This window comes from Photinus pyralis, unplaced genomic scaffold (genome assembly GCF_008802855.1).
Source record: "Photinus pyralis isolate 1611_PpyrPB1 unplaced genomic scaffold, Ppyr1.3 Ppyr1.4_LG9, whole genome shotgun sequence".
In the NCBI taxonomy this organism is placed as follows: domain Eukaryota; kingdom Metazoa; phylum Arthropoda; class Insecta; order Coleoptera; family Lampyridae; genus Photinus; species Photinus pyralis.
In genome coordinates, this window is record NW_022170878.1 from 11,472,746 (window position 1) to 11,492,645 (window position 19,900).

A 19,900-nucleotide genomic window follows, 5' to 3' on the forward strand; every position below is an offset into this window, starting at 1 on the left:
TTAGCGACCATCTGAGGGGGTGAAATCTTCCACTAACGTACAAAAAAATTCGTTTAACCCCCACGCAAGAAAGGTGTCAAATTCTCATGCTGGTCAAAACGTTAAAACTCCTATTTCCTACCACCGAAAAAATTCGCATTCATTTAGCGACCGTCTGAGAGGGTAAAATCTGCTCCTAACGGGAGCAGATGCATATCCTCAATCAGGACGACGGAGATGAGCTCATCGGTTACTTAAAGAAGATGTCCGCGGGGTGCCGGGTGGGGTGTTGTTTCCACTGCTGTGGTGCCTGGTGCTAGACTCTGAACGAGGACAGATCGTATACACAGGAATTTGCGGACGAGCGAATAAGCAAAAAGGCCACTGCATGTCTATGGGCATGTAGAAGGGCTTTTGTTTGTACATGGGGCTTGAACCCTCGAGTGGTATATTAGCTTTACCCTGTAGTGGTAAGGCCAATATAATACTGTATGGTGCATAGGAAGCAGCTAGGAAAAGTTCAGAGTCTCGCCTGTCTGGGAGTCACTGGGGCCATGAAGGCACTTCTCGAACTAGAGCCTTGACACTTAGCTGTGGAGGCAGAGGCTCAGAAGGCTTACGTAGGGCTAAAGGATTGGGACGAATGGAAGTATCGAGGCAGCCTTGGGCACGGGCGGATCTGGGGTTAAAGTGGACCCCGGAGAGAAGGGTCCCGGGGAAATTTCTTTAGTACTTCGCGCCTCCGGTACATACCGTTCACATTTTTAAGATGGAAGTTTATAGTCAGCGGCAGTGGCGTAACTAGGTAGGTGCCAAAGGTGCCGCGGCACCGCGCTCTGAATGGGAGAGGGCGCGCCTGAAGCACCGAGGGCACTAAGTCGGGATGGGCAGTACGTGGTGTACCGTATAGGCCAGTCATAAAAGACAAGAACGGCAGTTAAATTCTAATACTTTGCTAAAGTCGACTACAGGGTGCACTGAAATATAATTAAAACTAAATTTACGCTCCTTTAGGATGAATCGAACATTGTTAAAAAGTAAAAAAATTATCAAAGTCTTTGTGTGAGATGTAAGGGATTTCAGCGCATTTTGTGTGGCAGATCAGTACTTTTATTAACCACAATCAATAAGATTTTGTCGGGGGCCCCATATTCCCTTTGTCGGTATCCACCTCCGACATCCCGTTCGCCCGGAATTCGCGTTTAAAGTTTTGACTCCACCGTTAGTAAGATCTTGTCGAGAGCTACCACATTCCCTTTGTCGGTACCCGCTTCCGACGCCCCCACAAACGGCGGATGTATACACAGTTTGAATCAAAACACTTGTACTTGTACCACGCTATCTTAAGTGCCTCAATATGAATGGCGACTGTGTTGAAAAATAGCCTAAGAGTGTAGCTTCCAAATGTATATAATAAAAGTTGTTTATTAAACTTTCTTAATTTTTTATTTCAAAACGTCTGTTACTTTCTGGATGGCCCTTGTAGTACAAAGTTACAGCGGTAGGAAAAGGCTGCAGATTTAAAATAATAATAATAATAATACTTTATTTGTGATCTATACAATAGTCTGTATTAGTGTAACCAGCATTTGCACGCAATCATTTCTACGACTTGTGCCCATGCCATAGTTAAATTTGACGCGAGAATTGGAAACACTATAAATAAATGTATTTCTATTCTTCATTCAGTGAAAGATTTCGTTATTCAAAGCATCTTTCTAAAATTTAAGTATGCAAAATTTGTGTGTAAATTCGAAAGGGTGGCAGTGCTGTTAAAATTTCGTGTAAAGTTTCTCTCAAAAATGTACCGTGTTTTATTAATTAGAGCGCAATGGTAACTGATTAGGCGCCAAAACCTGATCCGGCACCGCTTCGAAAAATACCTAGTTACGCCACTGGTCAGCGGCAGTAAAATAAAAATACAATAATAAATCAATGGCTTTATTCCGGAAGTTCTCAATTGTTACTGGTTCATTAATAATTAAATCTTCTTCCGCCATCAAAACGGAATCCGTAAGCGGCCGCATTTTTCGCATCCACCAGCGCCGGATTTCGGTGCTTGTAAAAGCTGCCATGCGAATGCGACGCACGCGAAGGGCCGGTTTCTTCGCCTCTCGGATAGAACGCCTCAAATGTCCCCTTCGGAGGTATCACCGACGTAACCTCAGGATCGCTCGGGTCGTAGCAGTTCATCATTTTAAGAAAAATTAACAGCAACAAACTCTTCGCGTACATCGTAAACAATTAGGACATCGCTTCCGCAACAGAACAATATGTGTACATTCGGGTCGTATTCGCGTGTAGAACTAACGTTTGAAATTGCGCTTTCTCTTCGGGTGCGGCATTGACATTTCGGTCTCCCGTCCTCGAAATTTCAAATCAACTGAAACCACCGACGTGAAGGTGTAAGAAAATAAAATTTTTAATTAAATCTTTAATATGTAAAGACTTTTGTCCAGAGAGGGCAGGGCCGTTCTAATGGAGTTGGCTAGTGAGTACGAAAGGCTGCCGAAACAACAGGGGGTACATTTTGAGCCCTAACCACTGTGGCAGGAATTTAAGCCCAAATACCAAGAGATACCGCACCTTAAAACATTCCAGCGAAACCAAAATGACATCCTATGTACGTATGTATGGGACATCTTATGGTCGTCCATTTAGGGAGGTCACATGTACGTCCATATTTGGTCCATTCTTTCCTCGCCTTTAAAACAATGCTAGACGAAACCATAATTTCTTTGATTTCATAAATTAAACAAATGATACATTTGACATGGTGCGATGGTGCCTCATTTTATTGAATAAAAAAAGCTTCACATTCAGTAGCTTAGGTTGGTACCGATATTAACATATTTTAAGTGTTTATCGTAAGTTGGTATTTTGATAAGGTTGGAATGTGGTGACGCTGTTTTAAATAACTTCCAAGACAAAGAGATTGAATCACAAGTTGGATTTCACTATTTTAATGTATCTTTTTTAGGTCCGCAAGTGAATCTGAACTCCGTTTTAATTTAAAGAGACAGAAAAATACATATACTTAGTTGGGGACATCCAAATGCCGCAGTAAGAGAAAAACGTCACTTGTGCATTGATTAAAATGTAAACTGGATTAGAAATAAATTACTTTAAAATAATTATAAAGGTTTTATCATTTCATACGAGATTGTGACAAATATATCAATGTCGGTGGACGTAAATATGACGTCCATCAATGGACCCACATATGACGTCCAATATGGACGGAAGAAGGACATCCAATCTGATGACATATGGCCCAAACTTGGACAAAACTAGTACCAAATGTGGACATTCAATGTATGTAGGTATCTATATTGGTTCAAGATCATTCGTCCAAAGGACAATATGACGTCCATCAATGGACCCACATATGTCGTCCAATATGGACGGAAGAAGGACATCCAATCTGATGACATATGGCCCAAACTTGGACAAAACTAGTACCAAATGTGGACATTCAATGTATGTAGGTATCTATACTGGTTCAAGATCATTCGTCCAAAGGACAATATGACGTCCATCAATGGACCCACATATGTCGTCCAATATTGACGGAAGAAGGACATCCAATCTGATGACATATGGCCCAAATTTGGACAAAACTAGTACCAAATGTGGACATTCAATGTATGTAGGTATATATATTGGTTCAAGATCATTCGTCCAAAGGACAATATGACGTCCATCAATGGACCCACATATGACGTCCAATATGGACGGAAGAAGGACATCCAATCTGATGACATATGGCCCAAATTTGGACAAAACTAGTACCAAATGTGGACATTCATTGTATGCACCTATATTGGTTCTAAGATCAGTCGTCCAAAGGACATCCACTGTAAAATCTTGCTATCTGTGATTTTTTTTGTGATAATAATGCGGACGAGTGTGGTTGGTTGTGTTTTAGAAGATTTGGGAGCGTTTGGTAATCTGAAGATAGACTTAAAGACGAATAAAAACACAGTACAAAATAACGATCATTTATATTAACTCGAAATCATCAAACTCAACAACCTTCCTTTTCTTTACCTTCACCCCTTTCCCCTTCATAAATATCATCTTGCGCTTCTTCGACTCCTTCTTCTTTTCGTTTAACTTAATCTTCTTCTGCGCGAACTGTTCGGGATCGGTAACGGCCAATTGGGCCCTTTCCCGCTTACGCTCCGCCTTTCTTACATCCGCGCTTTGCTCAATCGCCGCCAGTATCGACGTGTACGTCTCGATCCCGAGCTTGTTCTTCAACATCGTCGACACTTCCTTCGCCAACTGCTTGAGGGCGGCATCGGTGTCGGCAGTTCTCATCTCTCGCGCGAGTGGCGCAAGTAAGTGGTGCGCAACGCTCGAAACGGCGTCATCCTCCAGAACCGAGACCACGGCCGCTATCCACTTAAACACTGCTGTCCGAAGCGTAACGTTAGCCGGAGTTTTAATGATCTCCGCGTTAATTGTCCTACGTAAACATTTCACTAGCCACAATAAATTGACGGTCTTCTCCTCGCTTTGCTTCGGAGCACTTTGCAAGACGCGCGCAACGAACAGCAAGTTCTTGATCACCTGCTCGGCCAGCTCGGTTTTAGCGTGACTGGGATCGAGCTGGGCGCACAAGTCTAACGTTAGAGATTTAAGACCCGAAGCGGGGGCGCTGTAAAGGTAACCTTCCTCCGTCTCCTTCGACAGCAACAACCTACTCAGGTGCGCCGCGTCCAAGGAGGCCAACGTGAAGCCGAGAAACTGAGCGGCGCCCAAACGGACCCACTCGTGCGGGTAGCTGAGCAAATTCTGACTGTACTCCGATAAGATCTGAACGGTCTTCGTCTCGTGGAGAAATGACGGACAGCACGAGCAGATCTTCAGCAGCATCTGATAAACCTGAAAGAGGTGGTGATCTTTCTCCTGGTCTTTCGGCTCGGCGGTCTTCAGCAGGACGTACTGGCCCGGCTGGCTCTGGTTCCTCTCGAACTGTCGCAGGAGGACCGGAAGTAGCGCGGGCAGGCGAGTCTGGAACGTCGATTTTTCGATCGTCACCAGCAACCCGCAGACTTGCGCTGCCAACTGTCGGTGCAGAATCTGAAAGGAAAACTCAAAAAAACGATTGGACGTTCTCGTCAAAACGCACCTTGTCATCCTCAAGCCAGACGAGTATCATATCGAAGAGGGAGTCGGAATCGGGCCTCGGCAGCCGTTTGAACATGTCGGTTAAGCAGCTCGCGATCATTTTGCGGCACTCCGAGACCTCTTCGTTAACCATTTGCGCGCCGAGTGTTACCAGGAAAGTGCCGCTGTATTGCACGAGGACGGGCTAGAAGATAATGGATAGAGAAACCAATGGATGTCCTGGTACTTACAATTGGAAAGTTGTTAATGAAGGTTTGTATCATCTCTATCGCCGACTCCCGTCCCGATTGTATCGGGTATTTAGTTTGGGAGACATAAAAGGCGATGTGCGAGTCGACTTTCTTCTTAAGCGGATAATTCATGATGAACTGGTTGAAGACGGATCTGGCCTGGACGCGCACGTGGTGGAGCTCCGAGGTGACGCTCAACTCCGACACCTGCCGCATGACGGCGTGCATTTCGGCGGCCATCATCTTGCGATGGAGAATCGCCTTTAGGAGCGTGAAGGCGATCGCTTGCCGATCGTTGTTGTTTAAATCTTGCTCGACGTACAGAAGAAGAGTTTTTAACTGACTGTTGGCGATTTTGTGGTACTTTACATCCCGCACGACCACCGCCATCGCCTAAAAAAATTAAGTCTCTCCCATGAAAGTGATCTATTTCACTGACTGACAGAGGTTCGAATCCGACCCGCAACAGTTTTTTTTTTTACTGAATGAAACCGACTTTTCCTAGGATTACTCACCTTAAACGCTGCCAAAACAAGATCGAAGTTATCACCTTTGCCGAGCCCAGCCGACGCGTACTTGTGGAGTATCTCGAAGATGATCTCGGTAATTTCCGCAATGTTTTCTCGCACCGATGGCAAATCATAGTGGAATATCCGATGTAGACACTGTAGCGTCAGCGTGCTCAACTTTACGTGGCGCGACTGGAGGCAGTTCTTAAAAACGGGCACGAAAGGATCGAGGAACGGTTCGAACTCGTGCCCTTTGCACCTCTCCTTCGTTAGCAGGAGATTACACAAGCTCAGTCCGAACTCGACAAGGACGTGCGCGTTACTTTTCGTGGAGGTCTTCGCCCGAAAGTGGGCCGAACGACTGACCGGCGCCGCTGGAATTATGAAGCAGTCGCCCTTGGGCTTCTCGAGCAGGTCTCGCTCCTTCGCCTCCGGCTTCGGTTTCGCGGTGCTCGCCAGCAGGCCAGGAATACTCTCCGAGGCGGTACCGTAGGCGAACTTAAGCAGAGACTCGGTGGTAATAAAGGTATTCTCGACCAAACCCAGCGAAATGCACCGAAAGCATTCGCGCGACTTATTAACAACCTTAAACGACTGCGACGTTGCCAGAATTTCGCGCAGCGACAAAATGAGATCCATGAAACAACGCTCTGTGATATTCTGCGCCAAAATTTGAAACGTATTGTAACCGCTGATCGTTTTCGCCTCCGGCACCTTCGCGCCGATCTGGTTCACCTCCTTCTCCTTCGCGATATCGCCAAACAGCTCGTTTTTGCATATCTAAAATTACGGAATAAATACGAAGCCCGATCACTACACATCACTTACGTCGATGACAGTTAGGAGAACCGCATCGATATCCGTCGGCTGGTAACGGCCATTTAAAAGAACGAGGATCGAGTTTACTGTCGCTATTAGTACGTGAATTTGGTATCCTCGGCAGAGAATTGACGACATCTCGTTCAGAAGCGAGCCAAGATATTTGGGACCCAAGTTGGTCATGATCTTCTGGAGCGTCTCTCTTGCCGCGCATCGGACGTTGTAATGGCGCGATTTTAGGAAGGTGGATAGTTTTAAAAAAATTCTGGAAAAATTGAACGCTTTCAACCGTAATCTACACACGAGACTAATCTAAAATAAACGGAATGCGCGGTAGAGGATAAGCGTCTATTTTGTTACTATCACTGGATATCCAAATCAGGTCGAATTAGGAGGTATATCACGATCTCATGATAGTTGTAGGCCACGAAAGTGGAATCTTTCTTCCCCGAGGGGTGTAACACTCCCAAACCCCCGGTTGTGTATTCTTTTAAAAAGGTTTAGTACCCATGCATAGAATCCCTAAGGCTGAACGTTTTAAGGGAGAAAGGCCGGTGAGTTGGGGGGCGGGAGGATGTATTGTATGGAATACCCCCAGCATATGAGCATCTCGTGATAGTTTAATTTTTTTTTTTTTTTGCTATTTAGAGGTGCCTCTGCAGAAGGTCTTAAGTTGTTCTATACTACTCCGGTATTTACCTTACGAATTAGGAAAATTGCAGGAAAACCTAATTCGGAGTAGCCGGTAGAATGCTCGGAACTGGTCTAACGTAATTTCCATCTCCGCCACAGATGAAAAATTCACCTCAACCCAGGTTCGAACATCCGACCTCCGGATTTATAACCCAATGCTCTACCACTGAGCCATAAATCCGTAATTCTAGGGAAATGAATTGAATAGCATCAAATCTCATTCATCGGAGGGACCAAATATCACCAGGGGGGGAGGGTGTGAGGGGTAGCATACGATAATCTCATGATAGTTGAAATTAAAAACGCTGTCAACCATAATTTGTACACGCGATTCAAAATTCACGAAATGCGCGGTAGGGGATAAGCGTCTATTTTATTACTTTCAATGGCTATCCAAATCAGGTCGAACATGGAAACTTTCTTCCCTGAGGGGTATAACACCCCCAGACCCCCGATTGTGAACCCTTAACATTCTGATGGTCTGATGATAATTGTAGGGAAAAGAACATTGACTTTTTCTTTCCTGGAAGGTGTTCTCCCCCCCCCCCCCGATTCAATATTCTTCCCCCAAAACGTTTAAAGTCATTAGTACTATAGTGTTATAAAAACCTTAGGGTTGAACTTTATGAAAGAAAATATCCCTGGGGGGTCTTGTAACGGGAACCCGTTAACGTATTTCCTTTTATTTTTATTTTTTTTAGGAATTCACGTTGATACAAGGTCACGGTTAGGGGAAGCACCTGCAAGAAGGGTGATTTTATTTTATAGAAATTAAAATCTGCGTCGACCGGTCAGCTAAGTTAAGTCAACCACCTGTAATTTACCGTTGGGTGGATTTTATTTAGTGTGATAAACGTCTTGAGCAAGAAAACATCACCAGGATCTCACGAACACTTACCTGGGCACATTTGCCTCAAGAATTTCCCTCGGCAGTTGCTGCAGCAATTTAACTACGGCGAGCGAAATCGGAATTCTCGAAATATCCTCCTCCTCTTTCTCGACGCTCAACTTTTTACGATTGACCTTGTGCATTTTATCGTGCTTGGTCATTTCAGAGAACGCCTTATGCAGTTGCGGCAACAAAACCAACTGCAATAAAAATAAGAGCGTTTTAACGTTTTTCCACGTTTGATTATCGCCTCACCTGAATGGTCCTGATAACTTTTGTCGCGGACGAATGGCTTAGAACGTGTAAATTGTCAGCGGGTTTGATAACTTCAGCTTCGTCCGTCGCTTCGGTGTTTAAAAGCTGATCGATTTCGTCATCGGAGCCCTCTTCAAGGAGTTGACCATCTTGCTTTGCCACAGTGTCGGTTTCTTGAGCGTCGCTCGCTTTCACCGGAGTTACAAGTCCCTTGCTAAGATCAAAATGAAACGCCTCCAATATGGCAACGGTGCTTTTGACCAACTGGTCCTGATAGACAAAGTCCCCGTGTAACTTCTTCAGGTAAAAGCGCAAAACACCTTCGTACTGATGCCAAGGTAGTAATCGACAGGTGGTTTTTAACACCCCAATTGCCGCTTTGACAATTTTAGAATTGCCGGCGTATTTCGCCTGGCACAGGTAAATGGAAATTATCGGGAGGACGAACTGGGTAAGCGTTCGGGAGTGCGCCACGTTTCTTTCGGCTCGAAACACCTGGCAGAACTTAAAGAGCGCCCTCTCGCGCCGGTGCACCTGAAGGTGGACCAGGTTCTCGAAGAAGTCCACCTCGATATCTTCGCTACATGTCAGCTTCTTAAAATCGCGCAGGACGACGTTGGAATCGGGGCACTCTCTGGCCAGGTGTCCCAATAGAGAGATGCACTCGTCGCACGCGTCGTTGCTCTTACTCCTCAAACCTCTGCGGATTAAATCGAAGAGGACGTCATTCATGATGTAACCGAACCGCTCCGATTTCTCGTACTTCCTTATCAGTGCGACGGAGACGCTCTTCCAGCAGTGCGAGGCGCTCTCTTTCAATGACAAATCGGACTCGTTGGAGATGAGGTACCAACACGTGTAAACCAGAAAGACGCCCAAGGTGACGTCGACCTTATCGTCGGCCACCAGCTGTCGCGCGGCTTTAAAACCGGCGAGGCGCCGCTCGAAATTCGGCTGATCGACCAACTGCTCGTCCCAAGCGTTGAGCTGCTCCACCAGATCCAAGTTGGGCATCCCGCTCAGCGTCGCGCAGAGAATCTTGCGGCAAGCCGGCTGGGAGACGAAGGCGAACAGTGGCGCCAACTGTTGCAGGTGGCGCTCCGGCTGCGAGACCGTGCGCAGCAAATTTGATATGGTACTGAGATGCTTGACGAGGAGCTCCTCGGTCTCGTTGCACTTGGTAAGGGTCAACGGAAGCAGTAACGTTAAAACTTCGTCGCAAATCTCCGGCTCGCGAATCAGTTCGGAGACTCGCGACAGAATCGTAATCTCTCTCTCGCTGATTTTCTTAAACTTCGCCGACAGCTTTCGCTTGATCACGTCGAGCAACGCTGGTATGTGGGGGAGCGTGATGCGGCTGCCGTAATTCACATCCGCCCGTGCTTCCACTGACAGAAGATCATCGACCGCAAGCGCCTCCTCGGTTTCCGACTCGAGACTGAGCAGTTTCTCAAACATTTCCATGATGGCATTACGAACGGTGACGTGCGAGTTTTTGTTCACCAGGAGAGCGGCGACGTGCGGTAAGACCGTTTGGGCCTGGTTATCGTGTTGGTGTTTTACCAGGAGCGGAAAGTACCTGGGGTTCGCGCCCCACTGGAGGAAGAGCTTTAGTAAAGCGGTCGGACTATGTATACCTTCGACCGTTAATTTATCCAGGTAGGGCCAGACGAAGACGGCGAACACGTTGTTAATTTCGGCGGTAGTCCAATGGTAAGTTTCGAAGTGTTCGAAGAACCGTGCCACGATTTTGATAGAGCTCACGCGTAGGTTGCGCAAAACCGCGGAGTAACCGGCGTGAACGTTGCCGATCTGTTCGAAGATACCTCTGAGAATCGCGCCGATTGCGAAGAGCACTTTGAGGAGGAACGCGAGCAGTTCGTCACCGCCGAGCCCGCCGAAGTGCTCGAACGCGATGCCCAAGAGGTTCAAGGTGCTTTGGAGACGTTTCGGAGGTATCACGTTTTCTAAGTCCACATTTCGCGTGACGTTCGCGAGGTCGTCTTCGAGCAGTTTGGCGTAGAATCGAAAAGTCATGCGCATGAACGAGAACATCTCGCTCTTCTCGCATCCGGCCAGAAAACGAAGCACCAGGTTTCGGCGCAGCTGACCCGATGACTTCCCGCCGGTGCGCATACCCGTTTTCGCGAACATCTTGCTGTAGACGATGTTCAGTACGACCGGTATCAGATGTTCGCGATGTTCCGCTTGGACGACGGAACTGTCCGTGTCGACCCTGAACGTTGCCAGCTCCTCCTTCACGTTTTTCTCGTTAATCAAGTTGTAGAGGTGCTCGCGGTACGGCGTCAGTGATTTATTCTTGTAGGTCATGATGCAGTCCATTGCGAGCTTCTGGACCTCGTGGTGCTTGTGCGGCAGCAGATCGTTGTAAACCTTGAACAGTTCCGGTTCGCGGTACATTCCCATCGGGTTTCTAACCCTGGCAAATATCGCCAGATGGTGCAGCAGCAGCCTGGAATTACAAAAGTTACACACGCGACAAGTTAAGCGGGGGTGCAATTAATTACTTCAGTTTACTTTGCCCCTTCAATTTAAAAGTTGCATCCTTGATGGGAGCATCCTCTTGTACGGATTCGTCAGTCTTATTTTCCTTAATATTCCATTTCGCCGCTATCTCTCCGTTATTTTTGATGTATTCCTCCCTAAAATAAGTACTGTCATCCCATTTTTTTTTACGCCTCCTCCAGACTTCGGTCAGTAGGGAAACGGGGCGTGGGGAACTCGGGTAGGGGAGGTGGGTTAAAAGTATCATTTTTCGATTATTCGCTTATATCCTGGAAATGAACCACAAAAAATAAAGCACTAACCGAAATAGCTTTTGTTATGACATCACCAATGGATATATTTATTGCAGACGTCTCAATCGCCCACGATAAGAGGTCGAGGGGGAGAGCTAGGGTTGGTAGAAATTAATTCCTTTCGTTGAGACCTTTCGTTAGAGTACCATGAAGGATAAAACTAGGTCCACCCCCCTCCCCCACCACCCCGTACATTGATAAGAGGACAGAAAGAAGAGCAATAGTTGGAAGAAAATGGTTCCTTTCGTTTAGACCTTTAATTAGAATACAATGAGAAGATAATTTTGTTGACCCCCCCCCCCACCCGAGACCTTTCATTAGAATACCATGGTAGAACGCGTGTTTGTCCCCCCCCCCCCCCATTTCCTAAAGTGTAACTTAGCACCACCTAAAGGCATGCGTATGCAAAATCTGAGACCAATTGGTTGTCGTATGTATAAGCTATGCACTTTTTACTTTCAAAAACAGCATCTCAGGAAATAATTCGTGGGGGGATAGGGGGGTTTAGATAGCGAAATTTGATGGCCGTCTGGCACACCTTCAAGGTATAAGCAACCTACTGCAATCAATTCCAGGACTTTTTAAGAATAAAGAAAAGGTGCTATTGCATGCGTTTTGTCCGTCCGTCCGTCCGGACCCACTTCTACCGTTTTGAACTACTTCTAGGGGAATGGTCCTAGAGTCCTGGAATTTTTTGCAGTAGGTAGCCTATACCTTCAAGGTGTGCCAGACGGCCATCAAATTTCGCCGTCTAAAAGCCCCCCCCCCCCACGAATTATTTCCTGAGATGCTATTTTTGAAAGTAAAACGTGCATAACGACAACCAATGGGTCTCAGATTTTGCATACGCATGCCTTTAGAGGTGCCAACTTAGACTTTAGAAAATGGGGGGGGGGGGGCACGTTCTACCTTTATGGTATTCCAATGAAAGGTCTCATCGAAATAAATTGGTTTGTACAAACTATAACTTTCCCGTTCGACTCTTTTTCGAGATCAGTGAGCGACGGGGCCTGACGGGGGGGGGGGGGGAATTAATTTTATCTCTCATTGTATTCTAATTAAAGTTCTCAACGGAAGGAACAGTTTTCTACAAACTACTGCCCTTCTTTCTGTCCTCTTATCAAAGTACGGGGTGGAGGAAGAAGAGGGGAGGAAGTGGAACTAGTTTTGCCCATGCGCAGTGCCAACTTTCTTATTTCTGGAGGGATTTAAATGAAATTTGATACATAGCCACTTGGAATAAAAGCAAATGTAGCGACATTTTCCAAATTTGGTTTTGTGTAGGATGTGCAGTGCCAACTTTCTTATTTGTGGAAGAAATTTCGTAGGGGTGTTTTAAAAAAATGCACAAGGGTTGTGCACAATTTGTACTTGTTTTTAATTCTTAAAAATGCGCCAAAAATGAGAGTACCTTTGATAGAGAATGCGCTCCAAAAGCCCCCCCCCCCCCCAAACAAAATGCATGGTGACCATTATGATTGTAGGGAATAGGTCATTGAATTTTCCTTTTACTGAAGAGTATTCCATATCCCACCGGTGGTACGTTCGATGGCGATTTGCTCGAATTGGTGGTCTGGGGGGTATGGAATAACTTCCTTCCTTATTTTATGGCCTACATTGTCAATTGCGATCCACAAATTTTATATATCCACCTGCAAAATTTAATCGTAATCGGTCCATTCGTTTTCGAGATATCGTGCTAACGAACGGACACTAGGAGCTCGTTAATAATCCGAGCGAAACTAGAAAGAGAGAGGAGAGGAGAGATGCGATAATGAAAACCTACGCGACTCTTAAAAAACGACAAATTATTCATTTCAAATTGGCAAAAGAAAAAAAAAGTAAAACAAAAAAGATTCTGTACTGACATAGCGTTTTCCTAGGTGTCTTTATTTTTCAAGTTTACAGAAAATTGACACCCAGAAAGAATGCATCACTACCAACGCGTAAACTCTGGATGATGGGGCTCGACCAAACTAATATACATGTTAACGCGTCTGTAGACGGCCGAATATTAACATTTAATAGAAAGTATTATGCGATTACGAAAAACAAAGATGTCACTAAGGAGTTACCTTGTTTTGTGGTGTCCCCGGCGAAAAAATCACTACACTGAATTTTTAATAATAGCTTTGCAGCAAAGAAAATATACTGGCGCGCTCTATTAGTTTGTCCTTTGTCGAAATACGGTCGTTTATTTTATACTACTAAAACGTACGGTAGTCTTTATTTCGTCCGATGACACAATAATCCTTTCTTGTAGTGCAACAAACCGGCACATTCAATAAACTCGCTTCTGTGTCGTTACCTAACTGGTAAAGCGTAAAGTTTGTCATCATTTTTTTAACCGGGAGCCCAAATCTCTGTTTACTTTCAGCTGTACGGTTAACAAATTCGTTATCCAAAGCCAAATGATTTTGTAACTGCAAAATTGATGCTCCCGCAACCAATGGTTCGGATTGTTTTCAAAAACTTTGCCGGATTCCCCACCTCAGAGAACAAATTTACCTTTTTGCTAAACAATTCTTGCTCTGATATCCCAGACCCAAGTGAATGCAAAATATTACTATTATTATTTTAACCTTCCAGCCGAAAATGTGCCCTCTTTGAAAAATTCGCGTGACATCAACAACGCCCGAAATCTCTCGCGCTTAATTTTTTTAAGTAGCGCTTCGTTGACTCAAAAACCGCAACGCAATCTACAAAAGTTTCTGCAGACTAATCCCTACCTATTTTTACTGATTAATTAACGCCTCTCAAAATGGCGTCTAATAACAAAGTGAACCGTCTCCTTTCAAAAGTCAATTAGATTCGTTGAACCCCCCCGCCAATCCATGCGAATTTTCTGCACCCTGCATTTTTTGCGCACATAACAGTAATTATTTCTTATTTCCTGGAGCGCACCATTTCCTAAAGCCATAAAAACTTCAACGCGCTATAGAATTCAATTACGTAGAACAAACATATGATCGCTAACGGAAACTACGAACTTCTCCGCAAATCTAAATTTGCTAAAATGTTGAAAATATCAAGACTACAGTTCGAACGAACGCGAATAATGAAAGAATGATACCTTTAACTCGTCCCCTTCCAAACCTCGCCCCTCGTTCTAGGGGACATTTGGGTACTTACTCGATAAACTTGAGAAACAATTCCGACACGTCCCTCGATTTTCTTTCGGCAACCTCCGGAAAACCGGCCAACGCCTTCCACAGCAGCAGTCGATAGTTGACGAAGCCGGGTTTCGTCTCGAATCGGCACGCCGATCGGTAGAGTTCGTGTAGAAACGCGCAATCGAGCTGGAGTTCGTCGCACGGTAAAGGATCGTTAACGTTCGCCGCGGCGAGCTTCAATTCGCCCGCGAAGACCTCCCAGAACTCGTTCAGTTCCATGCCTTGGGCGTGCGTGGCTATTATGTTAATGGTCGGTTCCCACAGAAGCCGAAAGTTCATGTACAACACACCGCACAGGTAGCGTAGGGGTAAAGTGCGAAACGCGGTAGCGTTGCACATTTCCATTTGAGGCTTGCCGAACGAGAGCAGTTCGAGATCGTGTAGCTGGTCCCTGTACGTTTGTATTTGCGGCGTGATCGTTTCGACATTGTAACACAAGTGGAAGACCCTCCACTCGGCGTCGGACTCGCTCGTTAATAATTCGGGAAGCCGAGCGAAAAGCGTGTAGACATGCGCAGTGTACAAGCGCATCTCGTGATAAGGCGAACTGAAGTTGCCCACTAAAGCTTTGTGTACTGTTAGAAGAAGATCGAAAGTGATTCGGTCAGAATCGGAAATCGCAGTGAGGTATAGGTCGAGAGTTTTCAGGGCGATTACGAATTTCGGCTTAGTGCACGATGTCAAAAGCGTTTCGAGGATTAAATCCAACCACTCCACCACTTCAGGCGGCGACAAATGCACTGCGCATTCTACGGTGGCCATCAGTAGAAAGGAGGTCTTCGGGTCAGGAGACGAAGCGAATCGCTCGCACAGCAGCCTCACTTTAGCCGCCAAGATCTCAGAAACCGACACACCGCTCAGATGGGGCAAACATATCAGGGCGCATAAATAACTGTCTGCCTCCTGAAACGGATCCAAGGACAGCAGATCGACAACCTTCCCAGTGCACTCTCCAAGCTCAATCGGGTACTTAACCCAAGACGCCAAGCGCAACCCCCCCTGACACGGGGGCGACTTATGGAGTACAACCCGGGTGAGCACATGCAGAAAATCCGCGGTCAAACCGCCGGCAATCGCCCGCTCTAGAAAAGTCGGCAAAATCAGATGCTCGAACGCGGAGTAGCCCTTGATTAAATCGACGAAGTGCAGCACAATCTTCGATTTCGACAAAATCTTGCGAGTAAGCGTACCGGCGTATTCTTGCGGTAAGGTAATCGTCTCCGACAACAAAATTAACACCGAAATTTGGGAGACCAAAAGCAACAGTCGTTCGGGTAGCTCGCCCGCGGAGAGCAGCTTTACAATGACGTCCACGAGCGGAAGTGGCGCGACCAGTAGCTTACCGCCTTTACACTCGACCGCTTGACCGAGCAACTTCAGGTTGCACTCGATGTAACCGATGGACTCATCGCTCGGCGGCGCTTCTAGCAATCGCTCGATGTTGCCGATGCAGGCTTTCCAAAACGGCTCGGATTTCGGAGCCTTGATGCGCGCGCAGATGTTGGTGACGACCTCTTCGACGATCTCGAACAGTGTCTCGCGCGGAAACTTGTCGCTCTCCAACGATTGGATCAAAAATGGGAGAATGGCGTCGGCGCAGCTGTGAAACTGACCATTCACACCGTAGATCACTTCAAATAGCAGCTTCCCGCACCCTTCGCTTGCCTAAAAAATTTGACTCATTTAGACCATGACATTTAATTTTATAAGCGAGTTGTGGTCGCGTGGTGCATTGAGGCGAGCAACTACTGATTTTCATTTGGGATGCGATCCACGCACGCTTGCCCATAATTCATAATGTCATTAAAAGATCTAATGGCACGAGTTGGAGCATCTTTATCTCAACGTGTATAAACCTCTCGCCAGGAAAGATTGCCGGTCACAGAAGACCTGATCCCGGTCTACAATCTGTGTTTTTCTAAAGATGTGAGCGACTTCCGGGATGGGATCGTGCCAATGTTGAACAAAAAATCATTTCGTTCAACGATCCTATTTCGGAAGTCGCTCGCATCTTAAAAAAAAAAAGATTGTAAATTGACACAAGGTGTGCTGTGACCGGCAATCTTTCCTGGCGAGAGTTATAGCTAATAACCTCAAGCCGGTAACGTCTAAATATTATTTCTCTTTCTAAAAAGTACAAACAAAATGTTAAGAATACGACGACTTCCAATATCTAACACAAGACCGACAAGGATTGAGGTTATTATACAGGGCGTTTCAAAAAGAATCATCCGATTTTAAAAATTTATTGCTATTCATCTATAAGTCCGATTTGATAGAACAATGTACTGTTAGTAAGAGGAAGCTCTCGAGTTTCGCGTGGTTTCCGCTAGGTAGCAGTAGCGCGCTTCTGTCAACGCCCAGATCAGTTATTGTCAAAATGCTAGCTAAGGTGTGGGACGAATTTGAGTATCGCATAGACATATGCCGTGCATCTCAAGGGGGCCATATTGAGCACCTGTAAATGGTGTATAAAAAAACTTTATTAGTTATCCTTTAATATAAAATTAACCTCATGTCCATATTATTATTAGTATTGAAATTATAAACCTACAAAATCGGATGATTCTTTTTGAAACGCCCTGTATAATGTGGTTGGAGGGAGTGATTGACGTCGTTTTGAGATAGAGAAGCAAATCTCCCATGATCTATTGACCCTGAGAGGATTTGAGATCGCGTATCTCCCAAAAATTTAAGGTTGGGATATGTCAAATTTGAGAATCTAAACTGACAACAGCAAAGGCTCCCCCCACCCACCAAAACCCTCCGGTGCTATATTTCCCCCCAAAATGTTTAGTACCCTTACAACTTAAATCATCGTTTTTGAAAAGAGCTGAACGTTTTGGAGAAAAACATACCACTGGGGGGGGGGGGGGGGTTAAGTAATACCATTTTCACCCAAAATGTTTAGTATGCTTACCACGTACCATCATCATTTTTGGAAAGAGTCCTTATGGCTGAAGGTTTTGGCGGAGAGCCTACCACCAGGGGTCTGAGAGGTATGAAATACCGCCCAGTGCTATATTTTCCCTCAAAATGTTTACTACCCTTACCACTTAACACCACACCATAACACCGGAGGGCTGGGAGGTATCGAATATTCCCCAGTACACAAAGGTTTTATGACCAAATGAACATTAAACCTGTATCTTTCTCCTGAGGGTTAAAAATAACCCCCCCGACCCACCGGTGCACTCTTAGCATTATGGTTTTTGCAAATGGTGCCATTTGAAATAAGAATGACAGATGTCATTAGAATGCACAATCATCTCTTTCACTCTTTATCTACCCTTGCAGTTAAAATGATCACTTTACCTACCATCAACGGTTCACTTAGCCTACTTTCTTTCCCCGATAGGTTTTCAATTGTTGTGTTACCACCACCCACTTACCTGTCCGGTACTCCGCACGACCTTCACGAGCGTACCCAAAAAGCTCGGCCAATCCTTCACCTTTCGGACGACGAAGGCGAAGCTCTGCGCCGCGAAATCGTTGATGTAATCGGGCCTCGCGTCCGACAGAAGCGGCAGCAGGCTGCCGAAGACGGTCTTCACCTCCTTCACCAGCGGACGCCACAGAAACTTGAAGAGATACGCGAGGCACGTGAACGTCCACTCCAACTGTTCGGTCTCCTTCGTATTCAGCAGGTCGATGATGACGCGCAGAAAGTCGGGGTAGTACGGGTAGAAATCCTGCCGTAGGTCGTTAACAAACGCCACCACAATCCTGCGGAGTACGAAAGTGTACAGCGTGAAAACGAGGAAGGAAGTGCTTACTCTAAAAGTGCCTGTATCGAGAGGATATTTTTAAGACGCAGATGCTTTAAAAGGGTGGCGGCCACGTGATCCTTCTTGTGAATGAGCTGTGGTAGCGTGATGAGATTGTGCGGTCCGATTTCACGTCTGAATTGGTTATACGGATCTGACAAGTTTAGTGTGTCCCATTTCACAATCGATTGATACAATAGGCAGCTGTGTTCCTCGTCGGGTTCCTCATTTTCGTGGCCTATGCGGTGAAATATGTCGATGTTGATGTTCGCTATACGTTCCGCAAACGGTTGAAACTGTACATTGAGTTTAAGTTTTGCAAGCCGTTAGGGGGTTGTTACCTTAAATGTGTTTGACTCCTTATGCCGTAAGGGTTTGTTCTTCATCTTGTCCCTATTTTTATTTACAAACTAAAATGTAAGTTTGACGTTTACATACTTTGAGGTTATGTTACAAAACACGTGCTACTCTACAAAAACAAAATGCAGCGTTGCCACTTTTCATGTATTTGTCATTATGTACACCTACGAATATTAATTATGTGTAGGCTAGTCACACACTTTTGGGCTCTTCTTTGGACCTTTTGGCGCCACCTGCATCTCTTTGGCGACACTCTCGTATTAACTACAACCTCTTGACTGACCACTTTCCTTGCACTCGCCCTGACCTTGTCTAGTCTCGGGGCACGTTCTCTCGACCTAATGCGCTCTCTGGCTTCATTAGGGAACACTTGGGCGCTTCTATGAGGCCTAGCGTAGATCCTTCTGGGAACACAATCACATTTTTCCCCCATCTACTTGTTAGTATAACTTGAAACCTTTCCCTGTTTTTACGCGTTCTCTCCCTTCCTTAGATAGCCCAGCATATTACAGACATGCTTTCCTGATATTCATCTATGTGTAAAAGACGTATCACCACAATCACAGAAACGTGAGAAACTGAGATATTTATACGCATTTGGAACATACTATTTGCGTGCCTCAAACAATTATTTACGGGCAACTCCTCGCCTATTATGTCTTCCTAATAGAAACCTTGTTTTAAGAATGTTGTATCAAGATTATTAAAACGCAAGGAGGTGAAATATTTAATGACCAGACCCCCCCCCCCTGACCACTAGGTTCTGTAAAGAATTCCATTTTTACTATACAGAAGCGTGAGTAGGTGAAATATTTAATATCAAGACAAATTCATTATGTTCTCCTGATACAAATTTGCCTTTTTACTTTACATTTTTCTCCGATTACATTGCCCTATCACAAATTTTTCTTGTTACTAATGTGACAGGATCTCTTGCTACCCCATTTTAGTGATCAGGCTCGCAAAGACGCAAAAACAAAAACACCAGGATCAAACAAACGGAAGAAGGTTAATGATAAAAGGCATATTTTCCTTTTCTGCAATAAAATTCCGAAATATTGCAGACAGCTCGTCACGTCTTATGTTCGCCCGGTACCGATTTGTGCTTTAAAAATCGTGGTCAGGATCACGGATGGGTACGTGAAAAGTAAAATATATAGCATAAGAAAATATGGATAGACATCTACCCTCCTGATACAAATTTCTGTTTCAAAAATTCTAGTAACAGTATCACAGAAACGGGGGAAATGACATTTGGCCCTATTATGTTC

The 19,900-nt window shown here is 45.3% G+C and overlaps 1 protein-coding gene and 1 long non-coding RNA gene across 2 annotated transcripts; one reads left to right on the forward strand and one right to left on the reverse strand.

The window, feature by feature from the left end:
- Positions 1 to 1,982: 1,982 nt before the first annotated feature.
- On the forward strand, positions 1,983 to 3,113 carry LOC116181026. Its single transcript, XR_004147197.1, has 3 exons — positions 1,983 to 2,384; positions 2,439 to 2,602; positions 2,960 to 3,113. It is a non-coding gene; the product is annotated as an uncharacterized LOC116181026 (long non-coding RNA).
- An 853-nt stretch (positions 3,114 to 3,966) lies between these two features.
- Positions 3,967 to 18,752, reverse strand: LOC116180397 (small subunit processome component 20 homolog). Its single transcript, XM_031500367.1, has 12 exons — positions 18,611 to 18,752; positions 18,279 to 18,565; positions 17,895 to 18,228; positions 14,462 to 16,167; positions 11,039 to 11,173; positions 8,511 to 10,983; positions 8,265 to 8,455; positions 6,683 to 6,938; positions 5,861 to 6,634; positions 5,346 to 5,738; positions 5,117 to 5,299; positions 3,967 to 5,067 (listed from the first exon to the last, which is right to left on the reverse strand). Exons 1-12 carry the CDS (start codon positions 18,653 to 18,655, stop codon positions 3,982 to 3,984), a joined length of 7,863 nt encoding a protein of 2,620 aa, XP_031356227.1. The 5' UTR covers positions 18,656 to 18,752; the 3' UTR covers positions 3,967 to 3,981.
- Positions 18,753 to 19,900: the final 1,148 nt, after the last annotated feature.